The 25,476-nt window shown below is 42.7% G+C and overlaps 1 protein-coding gene across 2 annotated transcripts in view; it reads left to right on the top strand.

Moving 5' to 3' along the window:
* The window catches only part of COQ8A (coenzyme Q8A), a 68,788-nt gene that overhangs the window by 18,740 nt on the left and 24,572 nt on the right, over positions 1 to 25,476 (top strand). Inside the window, exons 1-4 of one of the 2 annotated variants that reach the window (XM_070932427.1) lie at positions 14,541 to 14,561; positions 16,642 to 16,836; positions 17,668 to 18,078; positions 20,182 to 20,248. In XM_070932427.1, coding sequence (XP_070788528.1) covers positions 16,660 to 16,836; positions 17,668 to 18,078; positions 20,182 to 20,248 — 655 coding nt within the window. In that variant the 5' untranslated portion in view covers positions 14,541 to 14,561; positions 16,642 to 16,659. Of the gene's footprint in view, positions 1 to 14,540; positions 14,562 to 16,641; positions 16,837 to 17,667; positions 18,079 to 20,181; positions 20,249 to 25,476 lie in introns of those variants that run through there. The other variant, XM_070932426.1, reaches the window with a different exon arrangement.

The raw sequence follows: 25,476 nt of genomic DNA on the forward strand, positions 1-25,476 counted from the left end.
GTCTCTTTACTGCCTAATGTCAACGTTCCAGGGGATCCTGACGAGGCACTTCGCCCAGACGAACGTAGATCGGACTTAGTCCTTCAACGGGCTCACCAAGGATCCGCCTGGGCTATTAGAGCTGCGACCTCAGCTTCATTCTTTAACCGGACTACCCTGCTCTGGTTGCGACAGCTGCAGGAAAAGTTGTCACCTGATGATTTACGTATCAAACAGGACCTTAACAAAATTGTTGCAGCTCTGCAGTTCTCAGCTGACTCTTCCTTGATTGCCGCCCGCTTCGCTTCTAAAGCTCTTGCTTCCTCCGTGGCTGCCCGCCGCTTAGTATGGTTGCGTCATTGGCAAGCGGACACTAGACACAAATGGCGCTTAGCCTCGGTTCCCTTTGGGGGTACCAGGTTGTTTGGAGATGCCTTGGAGCCGTTTCTCACTGAAACGAGAGACAAAAAGAAGATCTTAGCTCCTATTTTCCGCAGGGGGGAGTCCCGTTTTTCCCCTTACACCCCTCGTTCTCAGTTTAGAGGTAACGATGTGGGTGGGTCTTCCTCATTTGGTTTTTCTAGGCCCCCTACTAACTTTACTAGATTCCGTGGCTCTCAGGATAGGTCTGTTCGTGGTAGGCCCTTCGTATCTAAACGGCCCTTTCGGGGGGGAGGAGGTCGTTCCTACCGACGCCGTCGCTAAGTGCATCTCCGGTCCTCCCATAGGCGGCAGATTGGCCCTCTTTACCGCCTCTTGGGAGAGATCTATTTCCGATCAATGGGTCCTGGCCACGTTAAAATCTGGGTTGGCCATTGAATTCCTTTCCCCTCCTCCGAGTGTCTTTGTTTGCTGTCCGATTTCTCGTAATCCGGAAAAACGTGTCCTTATGGACGCTGCGGTACAGCATCTCCTTTCCATCAGGGCTATCCAACCTGTCCCTCCTGATCAACGGGGTACGGGTTTCTATTCCCGGGTTTTTCTGGTGCCTAAGTCCTCGGGGGGGTGGAGACCCATTCTGGACCTTAAACGGTTGAATCGGTATGTAGTATACCGAAAGTTTAAGATGCAGTCCTTAAAGTCCATCCTTGACGGCGTTAGGAGGGGCGATCTCCTTTCTTCGATAGATCTCACTGAGGCCTATCTGCATATTCCGATTTGTCATTCCCATAGGCGTTATTTGCGATTTTCTTACGGGGGGGTCCACTATCAATACAGGGCCCTTCCCTTTGGCCTCTCCTCTGCTCCCCGCACCTTTACTAAGGTGCTAGCAGCCTTAGCTGCTTCCCTCAGGGTTCGTTCAGTTCGGCTTCTCTGCTATCTGGACGATATTCTTGTTCTGTCCTCATCCCTACAACAGGCTACTCGAGATCTTCGGCTTACTCTAGAGACCTTGGCCTCTCATGGCTTTTCGATTAATCTTGAGAAAAGCCACTTAATCCCTTGTACTTCCCTGGTCCATTTGGGGGCCCTCATTGACTCTGTCCAGGGGAGGGTTTTTCTTTCTACAGAAAGACAGGACAGTCTGCGAGGGTTGATATCTAGGATTGAAAGGTGTCGGGCTGTTTCACCTTACGTCCTTTCCCAACTCCTGGGGAAGATGATTTCGGCCATAACCATTGTTCCCTGGGCTCAGCTCCACTCCCGGGAGCTTCAATGGTTCCTTTTACCTTTTCAGAAGGCGGGCAGAGCCACATCAAGCAGGCCGATTCCTGTTCCCTCAGCTGTTCGCAGGTCCTTCAGATGGTGGACATCGCCAGCTCTGTCGGCCGGCTCCCTCTTCCTCGAGCCTCAACGAGTGGTGGTCACCTCAGATGCCAGTCTTCTCGGCTGGGGAGCTCATTGCCAGGGGCAGATAGCTCAAGGAACTTGGACTGTCCGAGAAGCCGCCCGTCCAATCAACTGGCTGGAATTGCAGGCTGTTTTCCTTGCCCTCCGAGCCTTCCATCACCTGGTGTCCGGTGCTCACGTTCTGGTACTAACGGACAATGTCACTGCCAAGGCACACCTCAACAAATTGGGGGGCACCAGGTCGAAGTCCCTGCTTTCTGTGGCGCTGAAGTTAGGTCTCTGGGCGGAGCGCCATCTCAGCTCCCTTCGCGCAGAACACATCTCTGGAACCAGCAACACTCAGGCGGATTGGCTGAGTCGACAACATGTGGACAATGCGGAGTGGCAGCTTCATCCTCGCATGTTTCAAGGTCTGATTCAGCGATTCGGCGTTCCGGTGATCGATCTCTTTGCCACGCATCTGAATGCTCAGCTACCTCTCTTCTTCGCCCGATACCCGGAGTCTCAGGCTGTTGCCACGGATGCTCTGCGATCCCCTTGGCCGCGGGGCCTATTGTATGCCTTTCCTCCAACCGGGCTGATTCCCAGGGTCATTCGCAAAATCCTGACAGAGCGGGCGGAGGTGATATTGTTGGCTCCCCACTGGCCTCGGAGGCCTTGGTTTGCGGACCTGGTGTCTCTTTCAGTCGCCCCTCCTTGGCGCCTTCCACACGATCAGGACGTTCTCATTCAAGGTGCCTTGTACCATCCGGATCCGTCTTGGCTCAATCTGACCGCCTGGCGGTTGAGCGGCGCTGTCTGAGTGATGCGAACATTCCAGGCGACGTGATTCAGATTATTCAAGCCTCTCGCCGCCCTTCCACAGAGCGAGTTTACTCGGCTACTTGGCGGGCCTTCTGCTCGTATTGTGCCAGTCATGGTGTGTCGCCCCTTCAGGCTTCTATTGTGGACGTGTTGGTGTTCCTTCAGAAGGGTTTCTCGAAAGGCCTTTCTCCTAACACTTTGAGGCGCCAGGTAGCGGCTATCTCATCAGTCCTTCGCTGTGGTTCCCTCTCATCCTTGGCCCAACATCCTCTCATTCGCCGCTTCCTCCGGGGTGCTTCGAACATGTCTCCCCCGGTGTTACACCGCTACCCAACCTGGGATTTGCCGTTGGTGTTGAACTCGCTTATGGGTCCTCCTTATGAACCGTTGCGGACAACGAGCCTCCGATTGTTATCCTGCAAGGTCGCCTTCTTGGTGGCCATAACTTCGGCCCGCCGTATTTCAGAGATTGCCGCCTTGTCAATTCGCTCTGATCTATGTGTGTTTCATGCTGACCGTGTGGTTCTCCGCCTGGACCCCACCTTCATCCCGAAGGTCAATTCGGTGTTTCATCGCTCCCAGGAGTTGATCTTACCTAATTTCTGTCCCAGACCGACTCATCCTCGAGAACGCCGTTGGCGCACTTTGGACGTTAGACGAGCTCTGCGGATTTACCTGAAGAGAACAGCTGGGGTTCGCCGTTCGGAATCGATGTTCGTATCCTTCTTGCCTGTTTCCCTGGGCCTTCGCGTGACTTCATCTACGATCGGCCGCTGGATCCGGCAAACCATTGCTTCGGCATACGACCTCCGTTCTCTTCCGCGACCGGCACGTATAACAGCGCACTCCACCCGCAGTGCTTCTACGTCGGCTGCCTGGTCTACTCAGGCTTCATTGCTCGAGATTTGTCGTGCGGCGACATGGGTTTCGCCTGTTCCCTTTATTCGCCACTATAAAATTGACTCTTTTGCTTCGGCGGAGGCTGCATTTGGTAGACAGGTGTTACAACAGGTCGTTTCTGGGGAGGATGTTTTGCACCAGTCTGGTCCCACCCCGGCTTCGGGACAGTGAACTGGGGTATGTCCCATCCTGGCTGCTGTCTCCACTCTCAATGGAGAAGGGGCGTTGGTCCTACCTGATACGCTCCTTCTCGTTGAGTGGAGACAGCAGCCAGACCCTCCCTTTAAGTGTTTTTCTTCAGTCTGGTGCTTTCAACCTTGTTTTTTCTTCTGGACTCTGTTCTTCTTTTCCCACACGCCGAGTCTATCTCTTCAGTTCTTCGCCTAAAGCGGGTCTACCCGGCAACAAGGGCGGGACTTGATGTGATTGATAGACTCAGTCCTTCATGCTGATTGGCTGCTGCTACCCATCCTGGCTGCTGTCTCCACTCAACGAGAAGGAGCGTATCAGGTAGGACCAACGCCCCTTTTCATGTCCCCAGACTAGTCAGACAGACGTAAATAGAATTGTCAGGCTAGAACTTCTATAGTTAATTTGCTGCTATATCTTTGCTTAAAATAAAAGAGCTGTTAGACTTGATCAAAATTGGAATGTTACCCTTGATTTTTGCTTCTTGAAGTTTTTTTTAAGGTGCAAGTGGTGCAGCCCTTCTAGCCTGTCATTTTAGCAGTTGAAAAATATTTGTCATTTAAGCAGCTTCAATACAAAGTTACACTGTAGTATTTTATGTATGAAAGGATTGAAGTAGGGTATGGGATTCATCATTTTAGTTTGGAGTGATCTAGTCAAGCATTTACAGTTGTGATAACTTCCTTACTCCCTGGTGCAGAATTTCCCTGTGTTTCATTTAACAAATATGTTTCTCAGGCTTCCTTGACTTACTCATGGATTTTCTTGTATCCCAAAATACTGTACAGTATAATATCCCTCCACAACTTGATGCTGTATAAGTATATTGACTAAAACTCACATCATAATAATTAATTATAGTAGGAATAACACGTATTTCCAGTTTTTTTCTGAAAGAGAAGGAAATATATGGTTCTCCTGAGTGATAGCGGGAGGGTCCAAGAATGGGTATTGACAATGTCCTTTCTGCCCAGAGACTGAGTCATTAAACTGAAGCAACGCCCTGTTGCCTCTCTTCTGGATCCAGTTTTCGATGCAGTCTAGCCCAATAGAGACGTTTAAACTTGCTGGTCAACAGATTGGATATTGTTAATCTTTCTTGGACTCTCCGGACAGGAAAAACATTGGATATCTTCAAAGCAGTATTTAAAGCGCTTCGGGAGATCGTGGCAGAATCCCGTGTTCCGGACTTCTTCCGACAGAACGTGCTGGCTAATACAGGGCTCTGGCACAGCCGCCGACTGCCTTAGGGCTCCAGGCTACCCCGCCTTGGCTGGCACCCCTGGGTTCACCCCAGCATTGTCACCTGAGCCATGAGCTTCTTTAAAGCTGCCGGCGTATGCACTGGCTCACCTGGCTCGCCAGCGCAGCTACCACTGCCTCCAGCCCTAATTGTCAATAAAGCGGTGAGAGTCCCTGCCTTGGGGGTCCTAGGCATATTCCTGAAACTGCAGCAGCAGCAGCAGCAGCAGTATTTCCCTGAGAATCAAGCAGCCTGGGAGGGCTGCAACAAGGGAACAAAATGGAGGAGTGTTCCAAGCCTCCTAATAAAAAAATCTGACAAGGCAAAAACGGCTAGAGCAGCTGCTGCCTGGAAATGAGGATCAAAAGCCCCTTCTACCAAAAAGCCTTTGAAGGCTGACGAAAAGGATGACAGAAGGCAAAAAGCCCTTGAAAAACAAATCTCCAGGGCTGAGGCAGAGCGAATGAAGCTATCAGATCACTCTTTGACAGCTCCTACAGCTTCCCGCCCTTTATTGCCTGCACCGTTGGTGCACACTAGCGATGCAGTTCCCCGGGCTTGGTCACCAGAGGGCGCTGGTGAGTCATTCCCTCAAGCAAATCTGCCTAGCAACAAGGAGAAAATTGGTGATCCCTTTTCCTGTATGGCTTCAACAAGCTGTCAGCAGCCTACCATCAACTGGGAATCAGGTGCCTGAAGCCACAATTACACCTACGGCCGCTGGTTTAGGCCCTAGTGAGAGCCTGGAGGACAATTTACCAGAAAGCTTAAAGCTTATTATTGCCCAGACCATCTCTCAGGGCATTTCTGCTGGGTTACAGCAAAGGCAATATCCTGCTTCCTGGTCTTCTGACTCATCCATGCCTTTACATAGGCAGTCCCAGTTTCCTGCAGACCTAACATTGCTGTAGGATCAATGTTCTCACACTCAATCTTCTGGAAGTGATGAATCCTTCCTGGGAGAAGACACCCAGAGAGAGTTAGACTTTTCTGAGGTTGAAGGCCTGGTTCTGGGCCCACCAGCCTTTACAGGCCTATTTCCTCCCATTTTGCTTAAGTCTCTGCTTCATAAAGCAAAGTCACGGCTCAGTTGGGAGCAGAGTCGACCTGAAGCTTCTTTGGTGCCTGTGGACCCGGACACAGGGCTCTTCTCTGAGCCACTGGCAGAGCAAGAGGAAATTTCAACTTCCAAGCCTTGGAACAGGTCCTTGTTGAGAGCAAGGACAGGAAGAAGGTTTTGCCTTACCCACTGCTGCCCATCGCCCTATTACCGAAAGCCTACCTTTCAGTCTCATGAATTGATTTTCCCAGCAGCAGAGGTACTTTCCTCAGAGATCTGACCACCAGCTGGACAGGCCCAGATTTCACAACCGGCCCAGGCAGCAGCTTCCCACCCGGCAGCCCTTTCGTGGAGCAGGAGGTCGGCCTTTCTGTAGAGCTGAGTGACTGTCAGCCCAACCCTCTCATTGGTGGCTGATTGGCTCTTTTTGCAACCCAATGGGAGGAGACCACGAGGGACAATTGGGTACTCAGTACGGTAAGGCTGGGCCTCACTCTGGAGTTCCTCTCCACACTCCCAAACTACTTCGTTTGTTGCCCTGTCTCAAAAAATAATGAAACATTAAGCCTGATGGAAATGGCTATCTGACACTGGTTGGATATCCAGGCTATAGGGCCAGTCCCACAGGACCAAAGAAGACAGAAATTTTATTCCAAAGCTTTCGGGACAGTGGAGAGCAGTGCTGGATCTAAAAAATCTCAACACCATTTAGTCTACCAGAAATTCAAAATGAGCTCCCTTCAGTCCATCTTGGAGGGCATACGGGAGGGTGACTTCCTGGCCTCCATCGATCTAATGGAGGCATTCTTCCATGTGCCGATCCTGTCAGCCATTGCTGGTTCCTGAGGTTTATCTGCGAAAGGTCACGACCAATACGGGGCCATGCCCTTCGGTCTAGCCTCGGCACCCAGGTGTTTCACCAAGGTGCTGGTGGCACTGGCAGCTCACCTCAACACCGTCCCAGTGAGGCTCCAGTGCTACCTGGACGACCTCCTCATCCAGGCCTCTTCTCCATCTCAAGTGGCAGAGGATGTCCGAATGACAATTTGAGTTTTGCAGGAGCATGGCTTTTCCGTGAACTTCAAAAAAATCCACCTAGTGCCCACCATTCAAATTCTGCACTTGGGCACAGTGATCGACACTCAGCTGAGAGGTATATCTGTCCCAGGACAGAAGATACCCATAGCTCTCCTGTCTCAGCTACTGGGAACGATGGCTTCGTGCGTTTCCATAGTTCCCTGATCTTGGTTGCACGCCAGGCTCCTGCAATGGCTTCTGCTCCCAGTCCAGTGATCACGCAGCAGCAACTCGCAGGCCAAGGTTCGGGTCATCTCATCTGTCCACTACTATGGTGGACATCTCCGGCTCTGTCCAAAGGCCACCTATTCCAGGAGCCCAGCAGAATGGTAATTACAACGGATGCCAGCCTCTACGGCTGGGGCACCCACCTGTAGTCTCACATGACTCAGAGTCGTTGGACACAGGCGGAGCTTGCCAACTACATAGATTGGCTGGAGCTCAGGGCAGTGCACCTGGCCCTGGGCCAGGTTCAGGACATCATCCAAGAACATCGTGTCCTCATTTTGACTGACAATGTGGCCACCAAGGCCCACATCAATCATCAGGGGAGCACCCACTCATGGTCCCTCATGAGCGAAGTGAGAAACTTGGATACTGGGTGGAAGCACACCTCCTTTCTCTAAAGGCAGGGCATATCGCCGGGTCAGCCAATGCGCAGGCGGGCTCTTTAAGCACAATCGACCGCTCCGAATGGAAGTTTCACCCAGACTTCTTCAGGGAGCTGTCCCTGAGGTTCGGCCACCTGATTGTGGACCTGTTTGCCTCCCCGGCAAATGCTCAAGTGCCACGGTTTTTTCACCAGGTTTCCGACACTGGGAGTGGAAGGAACGAATGACCTTCACAGCCCTTGGCCTAGCGGCCTGTTGTATGCCTTTCCTCCTCTTCCCCTCATCCTGGGGGCTGTCCAGAAAGTGCTAGTAGAAAGGGTAGAGGTACTCCTGGTACTCTCCACTGGCCCAGGCATCCATGGTACGTGGACCTGGTGAGTCTGTTGGTCTCCAGGCCCTAGAGGATTCCTCGGGAGAGGATTTCTCTTAGCCGGAGGTCCTGGCCCATCTGGAGCCTCAATGGCTCCGTTGACTGTCTGGCACTTGAGAGGATTCTCTTGAGGGAGGACAAGTATTCCTCCAGGGTCATGTATGTATACATAGTCTGTATGACCAGACTATGGATAATGCCACCTGGAAGGCTTTTGCCACTTGGTTTTCGAAATGGCCCATTGACCCCATTGCGGCTTCGGTGCCACAAGTCCTCAACTTCCTTCAGGACGGTCTGGATAGGGGTCTTTCACTCACCACCCACAGGCAAGTAGCAGCTCTCTCCACAATATTGAATTGTGGGGAAGGGGACCTTCTCTCTCATCATCTGGTGATAAGACAATTTATCAGAGGTGCTGTTAACTTACATCTGTGCTCCATTGATATCCCAATTGGGATTTGTCCACAGTACTGCAGGCGCTTACGTCGGCACTGTTCGAGCCACTGAGGACAACTACTCTCCACTATCTGACCTTTAAAATCGTATGTCTAGTGGCCATAACATTGGCCAGACATATTTCGGAGTTGGCTGCTCTGTCGGTCAGGGAAGACTTCTGCACATTTCATTCGAATAGAGTAGTTCTCAGACTGGATCCCTCCTTCATTCCCAAAGTAAACTCCTGGTTCCATCGGGCCCAGGGGATTGTCCTGCCTAACTTCTGTCCAGGGCCTTCCCATGCTCTGGAGAGACAATGGCATAATTTAGATGTACAGAAGGCTCTCCGGATTTATATTAGGAGAACAGCGAGATCTAGAAAAACAGAGGCTCTTTTGCATCGTTCGAACCATCGAATCAATGGGCTCTAGAGTAACCCCATTAACAGTTGGCAGATGGTTGAGAACTTGTATGGCCAAGGCCTACCAATCTAAGGTCCTGCCATTACCCGGATGGGCAGCGGCTCACTCGACTAGGAGTGCAGCCACAATGGCAGCTTGGGCAACACAGCCTTCCATTGAAGAGATTTGCAGGGCGGTGACCTGGGCTTCCCCATCGCCATTTATTAGGCACTATAAGTTAAGACTCCTTTGCATCAGCTGACGCGTCCTTCAGGAGGAGGTGCATTCCTCAGGGGGGACTCCGGACCAGATGGTTTCCCGCCCTTAGGGCAGTAGGCTTTGGTAAATCCAGGGGTGAAATCCAGCAGGTTTTAACAGATTCTGGAGAACCGGTAGTGGAAATTTTGAGTAGTTCGGAGAACTCGCAATACCATCTCTGGCTGGCCCCAAAGTAGGGTGGGAATGATGATTTTGCAGTATCCTTCCCCTGGAGTGGGGAAGCCCAGGGGCAACTCATGGCACGTGGAGACTTTTATTCACAGCTACGCTATCGTCGAAAACTGGAGCCAGAAGAGAGGCAATGGGGCGTAGCTTCAGTTTGATGACTCAGTCTCTGGGCAGAAAGGACATTGTTAATACCCATTCTTGGACCCTCCCGCTATTCATCAGAGAAGGAGCATATCAGGTAAGACCAACGCCCCTTTTAATGCAGTGCTATCATAGTCTTGTGTCAAATGATTACTTAATCACAGAAAACAATGAAAATCTGTAGTTAGAAAACATGCAGCTATGTATCTAAACTCTTTTTTGCCTTGTATATCTTTTCATCTCAGTTTGTAGCTAAATGTATATATAATGAGTGTGAAGAAGTAGAACTTGATAAAACTGTACCGGAAAGGGTTTCTGCTCCTGAGCTCTTTAGTTTAGCTATAGTAATTTGCCTTTGCAGCTTGAACCTTTAGGTTTTTTGCTGAGGTTTTTAGACATTTTATGTTCAAACTTTTTTAAAGCAACCACTGTGCTTTTATTTTATAAAATAGTAGGAATTCCTTCTATAATTTATGTTCAGTGATTTTCCTCCCTTAGAGACTTGCATATTCAACCTTTTAAAAAAAATATGTTGAAGAGCATGTTATCCTTACGATTCCCAGTCTGTGAATAATTCCTTCTTTCTCTGTCTCTTTGTGCTATGTCTTGCTTCTTTAGTGGGTCTTCATTCTGTTATCTTTATTGCTTTTGTGCATGATTTTTTATTTTTCATTCATTCCATTATTCTCATCCTTGGCATGTTTCTTGTGTAAACCCTTTGGATACATACCGTATTTTTCCCTAGATTTTCTTACATTTCTTAATCTATCTTTGATGTACACTCCCTCTAAAGATCTGATTATTGGGAAAATAATGACTGAACATATCTATTTGTGCAGAAACTCTTCCCTTATTTTGTTTTTAATTAAATTATTTGTATTAAATACTTAGATATGAAAGTAAATTAAGAATGAAATAGTGATTCTCCAGTATGCTGAGCAGAGAATCCAAGGAATGGGTTAACTCTGCTCTTCTGCTCGGAGACTGAGTCAATCAATCTTTTGGTCATGCCTCCTTTGCCTGCGCATGCTCAGTTTTGACTCCGTCTTTGCTCAGAGGAGATGTGCAGAAGAGTGCTCTTAGAACAAAGAACAGAGTTATTCCTTGGATTCTGGAAATTTTACAGTAAGGTGTCAGCTCCACATAAGCCTTCGCAAGACAGCGAATGGCTACGCTGGCTCCCCCGGTCTGTCCGGCATAGCTGCCTCACCCTTTCTAATTGGCTGACTCCCCCAATGTGCCCGGCATAGTCACCCTCATCACGGCTAGCTTTCCCGGTCCGTCTGGCAGAGCCATTTTCATTCTGGCTGGCTCCCTGGTCTGTCCAGCATAGCTGCCGTTGTTCCCGCTCCAGGATAAAGCCGAGGCTCTATCCTGGACAGAGGTGGAACTTTGGTTTTGAAGCTACCAATACTTCGGCGATGAAAAAGCAGATAATCACCTTGGCTTTCAATAGAGTAAACTTAAAAGGTTGCAACATACTTCCCTGCTCAATGGCTTCTAGAGTCAAAGCCATTCCTTCTGTATTGCTTGATCTTGCCCACATTGGTTCAATCAGCCTTGAAATAGAAGATAGCTCTAGGAGGATAAAATTGCTGCTTCTCTGGTTTTAATATTTTTAAAACCAAAAATAAATGCTTTGTTCAGAACTTTGTGCCAGTTCAAATCTGCCCCTTGTAATCTCCATTCACTTAAACTGAGATAAGGGAAGCATTTTTAGAATTGCTTTAAAATGTGAAATGTACATTGCCCACGTAAGTGTGGGCGGGGAAAAGGTCAGCCCTATGCTTGAAAAGAAAACCTGCTATTGAGTTCAAATGGGGTGGGAAGGGGCACAGTCTTCCCACTAGTATAAATATGATCAGTTGTCAGATTCAACAATATTAGTTATTTCCTATTCCTACCCACATAAAGATTGAATTACCAAAACAACTTTGTGAGCCAAGGGGATATTTTTAAAACTACCAGCTGTTGATTTAGTGTATATATTTCTTTTAAGGCATGCTGTCAAACTCGGATCGTGTCACGTGACGTATCGTGACTTTTTTGCCTTTGTGGAGCCAGGTGGGCGTGACCTGTGCATGACGCATCCGGCTGTCACCCACTAGTTTGACACCCCTGCTTTAAGGAGTAAAATTCTAGTATATAGCATTCGTAGACTTGATCCCTCTACAGTAGCAGGGAAAGGGATGGTGTTCTAAGAATTCAGGTACATTGTTGCGACTTTGAAGTTGAAGCTCTCATTGTACAATTTTTCACCGCAGCCTGAAAGTTTAGCTTTTCTTTAAAACAAATTTGAATTCTCATGTGTGCACACACACACAAACACACACATATATACCAATAGTAAAGTCTTGTGACTGCTATAAATCTTGCCATTTAAAAAAAATGTTCTGTTGGCAATCATTTAACACTGATTGCTAGTTTTCTCAGAAGGTATAAGATTGCCAGTTCATTTTACTGTATTTGTTTAGGCAAAGTTGTTAAAATGTCTTGCTTTAAAATATCTAAAAAATTCTTAGTGTGTTGGTTATACCTCCTTTTAGTATTTTAGTTTAGTACAGTTCTTTTATTTTTCAATATTACAATTTGTTCTTCTGATAATGAGAATCATATGTACACAAACTGACATACTTTCATAAGAAGAGAAGAATCTGGAAGAGTGTAGAAAAAAAATGAATATTTTAAAAAAGTTAGCTGTCACCATCATTCATTGATTACAAGGTGCTGACTTCTGGACAGATCCAAATTGTTCTTCAACCTACACACAGCCATTTTGTATCATAAGCAATCAGTAACCATCAGAAAGCCATTCAACATTAGCTTATAAGACCCAGGCCAAGTCCAATGCTTCCAAGGTGTGTTTAATGAAAAACTTTGCTGGCAAGATACCAACAGAGAGTTCTTCAGTGCCATAAAACTAGTGTATGGTTCTTTTAAATCAGGGTGCTCCCCCTTGCTGTCATCTGATGGGTTGAGCTTGATCAGAGACCAAGAAGGACCGAAACCCGCTAGGCTGAACAATTCTCAAACCTACTCAATTGGCTCAATTGATCATGATGTCTTACAAAAGATTCCTCAGCTGCCAATCTTGGATGCCAGTTTGGTGTAGTGGTTAAGATAGGCTAAAAACCAGGGGACTGCGAGATCTAGTTCTGCTTTAGGCACAAAGTCAGCTGGGTGATCTTTTGAAAAACTTGCCAACAAAACTGCAGGAACTTGTTCAGGCAACCTCTGAGAATCGGACACGATGAAGAAAATAAATAAATAGATTATCTAGTCTAAATTCACATATTAAAAGCTTGACTTACACTAACTTTTCTTTCATTCTAGTATTAAATGTTCTGATTTAACTGTCTCATAATGACAACATTTTGTAGTTAAGTCGATTTAAAACATGGCTGTGTTCATTGGCCTTTTCATTTGAAGCCAGTTTGAACCATAAATAGATTGGGAGTTTCAGTGGAACACTGCTAATAACAAGTATGATTCAATTAATTTGCTTATTCATGTAAAACTAGCAAAAGGGAACTGCTCTTATTTCTTCATGCAATATGTTTAGCTTTTTTAAAACTTTGTGGATGTTGAGCAATATAAATGTGCCAGTAGTTTCCTTTATAGCTTACCATTAACTTTATTTTGGAAAAATGTTGTAAAGAGGCTGTTCCACCATGACTGACTCTTTCCTTTTGCTGCTTGGCTCCTTAACTTGTTTTCTCTTTCCTGACTTTGTTATGCCGAACAGAGCATTCTGGCACAAGGTCTTGGATAAAAGAGCTTTAGAGTTTGTTAGATCATTCATCAACCTTCTCTAGTGTTTTCTGTTCTGAGCGTTGGCGCTCCCTGGTTTCAAGCAGAAAGAGCATTCCTAGCTCTGCTTCATGGCTAATTATTTAAAATATCTTTGTCCAGATCTTATAAGTAAAACAAAAAGCAGAGTAGCTTACGAATATCACTAGTCAGATGGTCCCTTTCAGTAGATTTACAATTTCAAAGATATAAAACACAACAAAGTTATGGGAAAGGTCAACAGTATAACCACTAGCGTTTAAAGTTACAGTTCTGTGATCAGCTTGAATGCAAACAATTCAAGTAGTATGTTGAAATGTTGCTAGATGATACAAAGTGTTGGCTATGGGAAAGTCTGCATGAATAATATATACTTTATCATTGTGTAGAGGCATGTTTCCAATATTCTTGGTATGCAGAGATGTGAAATCTGCTATTTATGTGTGTTATTCAGATTGAAGATATTCTTTTTTCCTCCTTTAGCATTTGAATATTGGAATGTGGACATTGGATTAGCACATTCTCCATTGTGTCGGGAAAGATCATCCAGGAATGGGTAGTACTCTGCTTCTCTGCTTGGAGCCCGAGTCAATTTTTCTTGGCCATGCCTCCCCTTGCCTGGGAGCTCCGCAGTTCGACTCAACCTTCCATGAGTTGAGACTGTGAAAAGAGACTCACCCGTTCCTGGATTTCTTCACAATGTAAGACAAATGCAATTTGGATGGCCTTACTGAGCGAGGCTCGGTGATCTCTGGCAAGCGATCCGGGGGGTTACCAGTCCAAATATAATCTGCAAATCCAAACTACCTTTTAGGGGATGGTTAACTTCTTATGTCATACCTGTCATAATTACTAAGTTCTGTTGAGCAAAACATTTATTTATTTAATTGAGTGCTTTTGTACCGGAGACAAATTCCTTGTGTGTCTAATCACACTTGGCCAAATAGAGAATTCAATTCAATTTTGTGGCTGCCCATCTCAAACAAGTGATTCTGGGTGGCTTACAATAATCGTCCCCAACAAACTGAAGAAAAACAGTTATAAGTAAATAGTCAGCAGTTGAGATAAAACATCATCATAAATACAATACAAGTAATTTTGGTTTCAATAGCCATTCTTCTACAGGTAGTCCTTGGCATATGACCATAGTCCTCTAAGACTATGTCTAGTCCTAAAATCAGACTTAAGTCCTTAGTCTGCTGTTGTTCACCTTATTGACCCATGACTGTTGTGCTAGGTTTACCACCAACCATATTGTGAAGTATGCGGACGATACAACAGTAGTGGGCCTTATTCAAGATGACAACAAGGATGCTTACCGCAAGTAGGTAGAGGATTTAGTGAACTGGTGTAACAAAAACAGCCTCATTTTAAATGTAGGCAAAACTAAAGTGATTATTTTCAATTTCAGAAAAGGTAAGCACAGCCACACACCTCTACGTAGTAATACCTGTGGAGGTGGTTAGCAGCATCAAGTTTCTGGGTGTGCAGCTAATGAGTAGGCTAGCTTGGTCGCTTAACAGTGAGACACTGGTGAAGCGGACCCAGCAGTGCCTACATTTTCTGTGTCGCATGAGAAAAGTTCATCTTTCTTCCCCTGTCCTTACCACTTTCTGTAGAAGGACAATCGAGAGCATCCTGTCATATTGCATTACTGTCTGGTTTGGAAGCATTACTGCTTCAGACAGGAAGGCAGTGCAGAGAGTAGTGAGGATGGCAGAAATGATCATGGGTAGTTCACTTTCTTCTATCCAGGATAGCACATAAGCGATGCTTGAGCAGAGTCCGCGGGATTGTCTGGGACACTACATATCCTCTTCATGACCTGTTTTCCTTGTTATCTTCTGGGAGGAGGCTTTGTGATATCCAAAGCAGAACATCTAGATTTAGTCACAGTTTTATTCCACATAAGCACACACACACACACACACACACACACACACACACTTTCATTTTTAATGTGGGCCAGTGCTGTGCTCAGTAAAAAAAAGAAAAAACAAAGTTATTTTTATCTTATATTTGGGACCAGTATTTCTGTTGCTAAACAAGGTGATTGTTAAGTGAGTCATGTCCATTATATGACCTTTTTGCCACAGTTGCTGTGTTTAACTAGGTGAATCACTGCTTAACTTGACCTTAATGTACTTGTCTTTCCTTTTGAGGAAAGATCTCCTTTTCAGTGCATGGCATATGGGTTTGCTGCTTTGAAAATAGAAGTCATTCAGAAGAAGAAATTTACTACATGTTTCTTCGACTGTTGGCCAGGATGTTGAGTGAAATAACTGTGGTATTTAAACAAAATATTAAGATAGAAATAGCGAATAAGCATTGTTTTGACAAAATTATTTATTTGTTAAACTTCTACACTACCCATCTGGGCAGTTTACAGTTAGGGATTTTATTGTAGTGTTTTTATGTGTTAATTGTTAGTCAAAAGGAAAGGTTCCTCAGAATTAATTCGATTCTCAAATATAGTTAGATGACTTTGGTGCGGATGAAATTTATATTAACCCTTTTATGACATGTCGCTGAAGTCAAGAAAAAAGTGTGCTGAAGGTATGGCAGCAAGCAAGGCAGAAAAAAGTACATATGGGACTATGTCATAGAAGGAGGTGAGATTAGAATCTTGTCCTTTTGGGGTTTATTTTTTGTAGTTTGAGAATGGCATTTTTAAAGTTAATAAATTTTTACAGTGTGTACTTTCCTTTCCCACCAAAATCATGCCTTTCTATAGTTATAATTTCTGCTGTATTTCAGCAATAACTCCTTAAGGAGCTCTAAAAACTTTTTAAAAAGCAGCTCAGGATCTGAAAGTGTGCTGTGGGTTTCCCAGTGCTTAGAACATACAGGCAATAGACAAGGTTCAGAAGAATATTGCCACTAGTTTCTTTAGTTTCTTAGCCAAAAAATGTATAGCATCACTTTCAGCCCAGATATACATGTACGGATTTTGTATAGACAAATAGGATCATTAGCATGTGTAGATGTAGCATAGGCAGGAATCCATGTACACCAATGATGAGTTTTTTGTTTACCTGAGAAGGGAACTTTTCATTTAGCTCTGTAAATGTTTTAAGTAGGTAACTATCAGCCCTCCTGGGTAAATAAGATAGGAAGCAAAACTAGGTGAATTAAATCTACTTTATTGTAAAGCTACATTAACAGAATCTCATAAGTCTGAAAGTACAAAATTTCTCACCCCCACTTTTAACTGTTTGATCCATTAGGATGGGTTCTCTCTTTTCTGATTGTTTACTAGGCAACATCTTTTCCCTGATATCCCGAAGGTCATTCCCATGTTCCATTTACAATCACCCTGCAATAAGCAATCAATAGAATGTGTGTGTGTATTCATGGACTCTCATAATTTGGGTTTTACCTGACTGTTATCTTATGTCTTCCAGTGCTGGAGGTGATCAGTCATGGCAAGTGATGCCATCATGATGGTGCGAGGGCTGACAAAGCTCAGTAAGGCAGTCCTAGAGACACAGACAGGACAGCTACGACAAGTACTCCTTGGTGGGGATACATTAACCATAGCTCGAAGCTTTCAGGCAGTTGCTGAGGAACAGTTCAGTGCTGCTATGGGGAAAATGCAGGTAAAAATATTGCTATGTGTTTGATTTCGCTTGTCTCTTTCCCCTTTAATTGACAAATACTTGCTATTCTTCCCCCCCCCCCTTAATGTCTTGCATGTAAAAAGCATAAGATTTTTTTATTCAGTACTACTTGGATTTTTTAATATATGCTGAAATTTTTTTAAAAAATGTATTTGAAAATAATACAGCTACATTGCACTAATCTGGGAATTATCTGGGAATCTTGCATTGACAAATTTTCCACAAAGATAATAATATTCAGTGAAATATTTCACTTGATGAAATATTTTACTCTAAAATTTAAGGATATATTCTTGGTTTGGGGGAGAAGATGAACTTTGCCCATTAACTGAATGGCTGGAGTGGTTATGTAACCAGTGATAAAACAAAAGAAAAAGTCAGATGGGGCAGAAAACCTTAAGGGCATCAAGAGAAGTGACTTTGGGCACACTTATAAGAAAGTTCTAGCATGCTATTGGCAGAGTTCACTTGGGCTGAGACATTTCCTTAGGCAGTAAGTCTGAAGGCAGCATAAATATCAGAGACAGAAGTACAACTTTGCCTCTTTGAAAAGCACTGATAACTCAGTATATTTGTTTTCATATTATTTTTGTGTTTTCAGTTGGTGTGAGGACTTGATTTTGTTGTTGTTCAGTTACTAAGTTGTGTCCAACTCACTGTGACCCCATGGATCATAGCATACCAGGCTGCCATGTGCTCCACTGTCTCCCAGATTTGCCCATATTCATATTCATTGTATAATGTTTATTGTTTTCTTTTGATAGCCAACCATGTTTTGCTGGAGAATTAATTTCAATGCTTTGTTTGCAGGAACTGGGGAAACGACAGGAAAACTTGAAAGATATTGGTGAAGACTTTGGGAAAGAATATAACTTTTCAGAATCAGAGCTGGGAGGCATTACAAAGGACTTCTCTTCTCCTCAAGACCAGCCTCACAAGCACAGTGGTACCGAGGGCCCATCTTATTCTTATGATGTCAAAGGACCTGTTCAAAGTGGTGGGAGTGGAGATGCTACTGCAAGTCAAAATCCCATTTCTGCCAAAATAAATACAAAGCTATTTGAAGGCTTTAGGGACCCTGGGAATTCTTTTGCTCTTGTCTTTGGCCAAATCCGGCCTTTTCACCAAGACCATTCCCCTGTTGGTGGATTAACAGCTGAAGACATTGACAAAGCCAGGCAAGCTAAAGCAGATCCACAGCAAAAGCCTCACAAACAGATGGTAAGTATGCTATTTCATGGAAGTGGACAAGCTTCTGATACACCTTTATATGTGACCAGTGTCCTTGTTTAGCTCCTAGACACTTGGTGTCCAGGTTGTGTTGGGAGATATATGGTAGTTCCTATTGTTTTTAATTAACCAAACTTTTGGCCTATCTTATAGACCAGTACATACAATGTGAAACATACTGAGGAAAGCTAACCCCTTTATTATATTCATGTAGTATAAGTAGGCAATCTTGCTATTTATTTAAGTCTTGCTATTAATAGCAATAGCACTTAGATTTATATACTGCTTCATAGTGCTTTACCAGCCCTCTAAGCGGTTTACAGAGTCAGCATATTGCCCCCAACAATCTGGGTCCTCATTTTACGGACCTTGGAAGGATAGAAGGCTGAGTCAAGCTTGAGCCTGATGAGATTCGATCTGCCAAACTGCTGGCAGCTGGTGATCAGCAGAAGTAGCCTACAGTACTGCACTCTAACCACTGCGCCACCATGGCTCTTAACCTATTAGATCTTAATTAACCTATTAGATCTTGCTATTAACCTATTAGTTTATTTGACAAGTTCCTAGCTAGCTTACATCCTGGAACTCTAGTGTATCCTGCCCTTTTTAGGGAAATAACATAATGTGTGAATCTGCCTTTTGCTTATTTATATGAAGTTGTTTTCTTTCTGATTGCATGTTCCATGAAATGGACCGGCAGAGAGATTTTATGTTCAGATAAATGTGCACAGATTTGTTCTCTTCTTAACTTTTTTACTTATGAATCATGCACATGTCTAAGCTTCTTCTTAATAATGTTTTTTTAATTAAAAAGCCCTCTAAACAGCTAATTTTTTAATTTTTTAAAATTAAATTTAATGATTTTAAATTAAATTTAATGATTTTTAAATTAAGTTTAATGATTTTTTAAAACATATTTTTTCATTGATGTTTTTGTGGTATGCTATCTTTGAAGTCTTGGCAATCAAACCTCAGAATAGGGAGAACTTAAAATAATTTAGTATTTTATTTAGTTTTGCTTTTCTAAGATAGATGTACTGTATGTGGGTGTCTTCTCAAAATTAGTTCAACTTTCCTAACAACCAGACATTTGTTTAGAAAGGTCATGATATTCCCTAGAAATAGACTTCTTCTTTTTAACAGTTAACAGGTGTTCATCTTTCCTTTGCTGGACATTTGATATTTTGCTAAATTGTTGGAATGGTTAAGAAGCTAAGATTTGTTAGTTGTTTTTTCTTCTGTCCATGAAATTAAAAGTCAGACAGGTGCAGCAAAATTTGCTTATTATTCTTTTTTGCTTTGGATTTTTTTAAGAAGAGTCAATTATGTTTATTCTGTATCCCCAAATATATTGTGATTCTCCGTAATGAGGGAAACGTCTGTCACTCTGGGGTTCGACGTTCCATGCAGCATGTGACCGAGTCCTATAAATTAACATAGCTCCGCCCTCTTGGCCCAGTGTTTCGACTCGGTCTATGCTGACCGGTCGTGTCTCCCTCGTAGACCTTTCATTCGTCTCCTGCTACAACTCTGGGTTGTTGTTTTTTTGGATTCTTCCTCTCCTTTTTCTTTGTTTTATTTTTCTGCCTAGCCTTCTTGTTAGCGCTGCGTTTCGCCGTTATCCCATAGAAATTAAAAAAAAAACAAAAAAACAAGGGACCTAACAGTACAGCAGGCCAAATTACAGCCAAGAATGGCCAAGTTCTGCCTAAAATTGGATACGCATTAAAATGGGATTTGAAGTTGTCAGCAGTGCTTATTCTGATTAAGTGAAGACAAATAAACATAATCCCTTGTTCATTTTGTTTTTTTGCAGAACAAAATATGCATTAAACAAAGTACTCTAGGGTAGGGGAAACAATACTTGTATAAATGGCTGAGTTTCTAATAGTCTCATGAATTGTTGAACAGATGTAAAAATTGGGTAGATGAGAGTAGCTGTGTGTTTCTTTAAATAATTTTGAAATAATGTTATTTGTGTGCCAGAAGTTCCTAGCACTTGGTGGGAAAACTCTATTTTAGACCATCTGCTTGTGAATTATTATTTTTTGTTTATTAGTAGATCAAGCGTCTATTTATGCTTTTTTTTTGCAGCTCAGTGAACGTGCCCGAGAGCGAAAAGTGCCTGTTACTCGAATTGGAAGGCTTGCTAACTTTGGAGGTGAGTCTCTTAATTTAGGGGGGGAAAATGACCTGAAGATGGAAAATTCTGAAAAGTCTGCATGTTACATTCAGACAAAGACTTGCTCATCTGTTAATAAAGACAGATGGCCCTGTGCTCTGGCTCTCACAGTCTTTGATAAAACATAAGAGATGGGGGAATGAAGGGTAGAGAGAGCTGCTCCTCAAAGTCAGAAAAAAATGGCAAGTAACCATCAACAACAATAAAAATGTACTTTTTAAAATATAATGATAAAAACATGTACTGTATTAAAACTAATATATTGACAGTAGCCAGGTTCCAAACTTTTCATTCAGTAATTCAGCCTTCATGAAAAATATTTATTTAATTTTTAATTTAATTTAATTATTTTATTTTTATTTTATTTATTTTATTTATTTTTGTACAGCTGCCCATCTCATATAAAAGTGATAATATATATTTAATTAAGATTGTACATCTCTCTCTCTCTCACACACACACAGCCCCAATTAAAAACAAGTATAAAAACACAGAAAACAGAAGAAAATATAATATAAACCACAATAAGGAAGCCATTGCAAGATCTCCCCAGTTTCCTGGGATCCCAAGCTCTGACAAAATGGCCTAGTTTGGCAGGCTTGCAAAATGCTGAGACGGATAGAGCTAATCTCAAAAAATCGAAAGATTGGGAGGAGTTTCCATAAGATGGAAAGAGAAGACCAACCGTTTGAGACCCAACAGATGTAATTCCCTAGTGGGTATTTCTTTTAGTAATCAATTGAATATTTCGTTTAGGAATCAATTGAATTTCAGGAAAAACTTCTCTGAAGACTATATAAAATAATTTAACAACTAAATAGTTAAACAAATCACATTCACATAGTACTAGCTACTTATTACAGTTTAGAACTGTTTAAAACAATTTCACAAATATTAAGGGAACTTTTTTATTAACATAATTGAATAGATCACTTCCGGCCACCTTTTTTCTACAATCCCCAATCTTTTGATGATTTTGAATTAGTTGTAATAATGTATTGGTAATACTTCAACTAATACTTTCTATATCAACTCATGTTTAGAGAGGAGACAAGGTTCTGAGATTTTTTGTCTATTAATTGAAAGTTGTCTAATACCATGGAAGTTGGTAGGCTGGAGAAGCATGAGGTAGGAGGAGAAGGAATGTCACCTTTCACCAGACCTTTTTGGCAGCCAATGTGAAGTGAGCACATATTAATTAAAAGAGAAGCCTCTCTATTTTATGACCTTTCCTATTTATAGCCAGAGTTGGCATCTATCCTTTATTTTCATTTCTCCCAGATGAGATTTACTTCTATATACTTTTTGAACATTTCTGTTTCTATAACAGAGTGATAAGGAACTTGCCTTTTACTAGGTAAGTTACCACAGGCCTCTGTATGTACTATTATACTATCCCATAAAATAGAAGAGAGTAAACATTTCCTTGAGTCAGTAGTTGAAATGACTGCATGAGTGCCATTTTTGACTCTTACCACTTGTGCCTGTAGTATATACTTCCTGTTTGTTGAATATAATCAGTCCTGCAAAAAATTGTAGATGTTTGATATAGCATCGGAAATTATTTCTTTCTGTGGCCATTGGAGTCTTTTAGCACTTTAAAAAAGCTATTGTGTTTGGCACAATTTTTGTGTGACATACATGCATGTGCAAGAAGGTGGCCTATTCAGAACTGGGCCCTGTGAGTGGCAGGCTGGCATGCATGCATGCACGCACAGCTTGAGCGGTGGGCCGTGTGCACCACTTGCACAAGTTGAGCTACACTCGAGCGAGTGTGCATGTTCACTTCTCCCCCACTACCGGGCCGCCAAGCCGCAATGGTGCGCCACGCTGCAAAGATGGTGACACTGGATGTTGTTAACAACTTTCCTCAGAAGACTGGCCATATTAACATAAATGTAACATTAATCCTTTTGTGCTTTGACATGCTGCTGCTTCTGAAATTGATGAAACACTCTTCATATGGAAGCATTTTTACTAATTCTAATAGTCATATTTCTGCCATATGAGATGATAGTGGGAGGATTTTATGGCTTCTACAATTTTGTATCGGAAGCTGGCTTGTGAGATAGAATAGGAAATGGTTTTGTTCATTGAACAAATACATTTATAGCTTTGCATTTGAAGCTATAAGCCAATGTGTTTCTCAAGTTCTATAGCCACACTCTGCAGTGTTCTATTGCTGTCATAGTTCAAATGGAAAAAATCAGCTGTTGTGTTAAGATCTAGTTTCTGTATATACAACAGTTGATTGAAGGAGAGTTGGGAGCTAGTGCTTTTAAGTGGGCCAAGAATGTGCTAGAATGGGAAGATCAGAAGGTGATGCTGAACAGGCCAGGCAAAGTTATTGACTTGAACAGAACACGCTTGACCGAGAATGGAAATGTGGGACAAAGTGACCCTATATGTTACATGAGGGGTCATCAACCCCTGGTCTGTGGACTGGCATTGGTTTGTGGCATGCCAGAAACTGGTCCACACAAACAAGCAAAGCCCCATCCACAGGGCCGCTGAGTTAGATCCATCATGGCAACAAAACTTAGTTAAACTTGAAGCTTAAATTTGCTTATGTCTTAAAATTTTTTCCTTATGTTGTGAAGATCTACTTCCAAGATTGCCTTTTAAGAGAACTAGAGGATGTTTTAAAATCTTTCTTCCTCAGAATTTAAGTAGACTCATTTAGATGTTATAACAAACAGTATGATTTTATGGTATGAGGGAGTATCTTAAGGAATTTTAAGTTTACGCAGATTCCTTTTCCTGACTTTAGACAAAACATGCTGTTGTTTTGGCTGAATCAATACAAATTGGGGAGAGGAAATAGCCACACAAACAGTTTGGAATTATTATTTGACCAGATTTTTAGGACAGAATAAAACTTTAGTTTACCTGATTCAGAAATGTAGAAAATTGTGATATGTTTGTAATAAGCTTCAGATGAGAACTAGTTTAGCCCTGAAGTTACTTAGTCTGGAACTAAATATCTGCAAGCAAGCATCCAAGCTCATAGAGAACTAAAGACTTCATAATTCCTTTTCATGCATTTTCAAAAGATAGACTTTCCTTATTCTTTGTAATTACATTCTTTACAATGCTCCTTTTCTCTGTGTACACATTGAATGGACATATTGCACAAGGAAAGAGAAGAAGAGAATGGTCACCAGCAAGATAGATGGACTCTGTTACAGTGGGAATGTGAGTGTGCTATTGGAAGACCTGAAAGAATAGCTTAGGGACAGATCATCATGGAGAAAACCTATCTATGTGGTCATTAGGCATTGAAAACAACTTGATATCTTATAATTCATCATCAATAATTATCACAGATTGCACAATGTGTGATAATTGTATTTTGAAACAATCATTCTTTTATGTGCATTCTCATCCATAACATCTTTTCTTTTCATTTTACTAAGCACCTTTACTTTCTACCATTGTGATTCCTCATGCCTTACTTTATCTAAGCAGTTTTCATATTCCCTTGCGCCCATTTTCCACTCATTCTATTTGGTGGTAATCTTCTAAAACATTTTCATAGAGTTCTATTTCTATACTCACTCTGTTTTTACTCTGGTTTTTAAAATTTATCTCCCTCCCCCAATCAGTTTTTTCTCTAAGAGTCACTCTTTTTCTTGGAAAAGGGGGTCTGTGTTACACTGAGAATCCTTCATCATCCTTTTATTGACTGATTGTCTCAGTTTTTCATCAAAACATCCAAATTGGTCAGATTAATTCTTTTCTTTGTAGACATTAATAGACTTAACATTTAAACCATACAGTCAAAACAGTTAGCTCTGTCTCTAAGCATCCTCTTTTTCTTTCATTCTTTGGTCTCCAAATAATTTGAGAGTTGCAGATATATGGCCATGTGGTGACGTCTTGCGTTAAGGAATTTGAGGGATTTAAGATGAGGTCATTTGTGCTTTTTTAGCAGAGTAGTGCCTGTAGCCTTTCCTCCTGAAGGATTACCCCAGGTAATAAGTAAGGAGTACCCCAAGAGACCTGTGCAATCTTGTGGCCATCTGTGCTCCAGGAATGCCATGTTTTTTATTTTCTGGTATCTGAATTCTAGTTGGTCTTCCTTGGAGTACTGGGCTAATGCTCTCAATCCTCTTTTAAGGGCAATAAGTGTTGTTAATTTTAATGTTTAACTTTTAATACCTAATGGTTTAAATCTGTAAGCCTCCCTGAGTTTCTTGATAGTGAGATGGGCAGCATACATATTTAATAGAAATAATAAATAAATACAGGTAGCCCTCAACTTGCAACTCTTTTGTTTAACAATGGTTTGAATTAATGGCTTCCAAACAAGTCAGTTACAATTTAAATTAGAAGTTATGACTGTTGCCCTGCCCCTTTGGTCACATGATCATAATTTGGGTGCATTGCTTAAATTTACAACCATGCAGTGTCCTGCAACCCTGTGATTGTGGTTTGTGATATATTTTAGAACCTATAAGTTTCAGAATATTTCAGAAGTGTACTGGAAGTACAGAAAACATCCTGCAAGTATTATATATGTTTACCTCCCTGAAAAGTACTCTACTGAAATTATTCTTTGTGTGTATGTGTGTGGTGTCTGTGTATGTTTGTTTTTGAGTAAATTTTTTGACTCCTGATAACAGCCTGGACAAATCCCTGTAATTTTCTTGGCAAGGTTTTTAAGATATGATTTGCCATTGCCTCCTTCCTGAGAAGGAGTGACTGGTACAAGGTCACTCAGTTATTTTCATCTTTAAGGCAGGATTAGACTTCACAGTTTCCCAGTTTATAGCCTGCTGCACAGAGCTGTACAGATTACCAGAGTTGTAGGCCATCTAGTCCAACCCCCCGCCCAAGCAGGAGACCCTACGGCATTTCTGACAAATGGCAGTCCAATCTCTTCTTGAAAACCTCCAGTGATGAAGCTCCCACAACTTCCGAAGGCAAGCTGTTCCATTGATTGATAGTTCTCACTGTCAGAAAATTTCTCCTTACTTCTAAGTTGAATCTCTCCTTGATCAGCTTCTATCCATTATCCCTAGTCCGGCCTTCTGGTGCCTTGAAAAATAGCGTGACCCCCTCCTATCTGTGGCAGCCCCTCAAATTCTGGAACACTCGCTATCATGTCTCCCCTGGTCCTTCTCTTCACTAGACTAGCCATACCGAGTACTTGCAATGGTACATTGTATGTTTTAGCCTCAACAACTATACCAAACTGACTCCGA

Source organism: Pituophis catenifer, unplaced genomic scaffold (genome assembly GCF_029215685.1).
Source record: "Pituophis catenifer annectens isolate HBS135680 unplaced genomic scaffold, rPitCat1.0.hap2 SCAF_1, whole genome shotgun sequence".
Classification (NCBI taxonomy): domain Eukaryota; kingdom Metazoa; phylum Chordata; class Lepidosauria; order Squamata; family Colubridae; genus Pituophis; species Pituophis catenifer.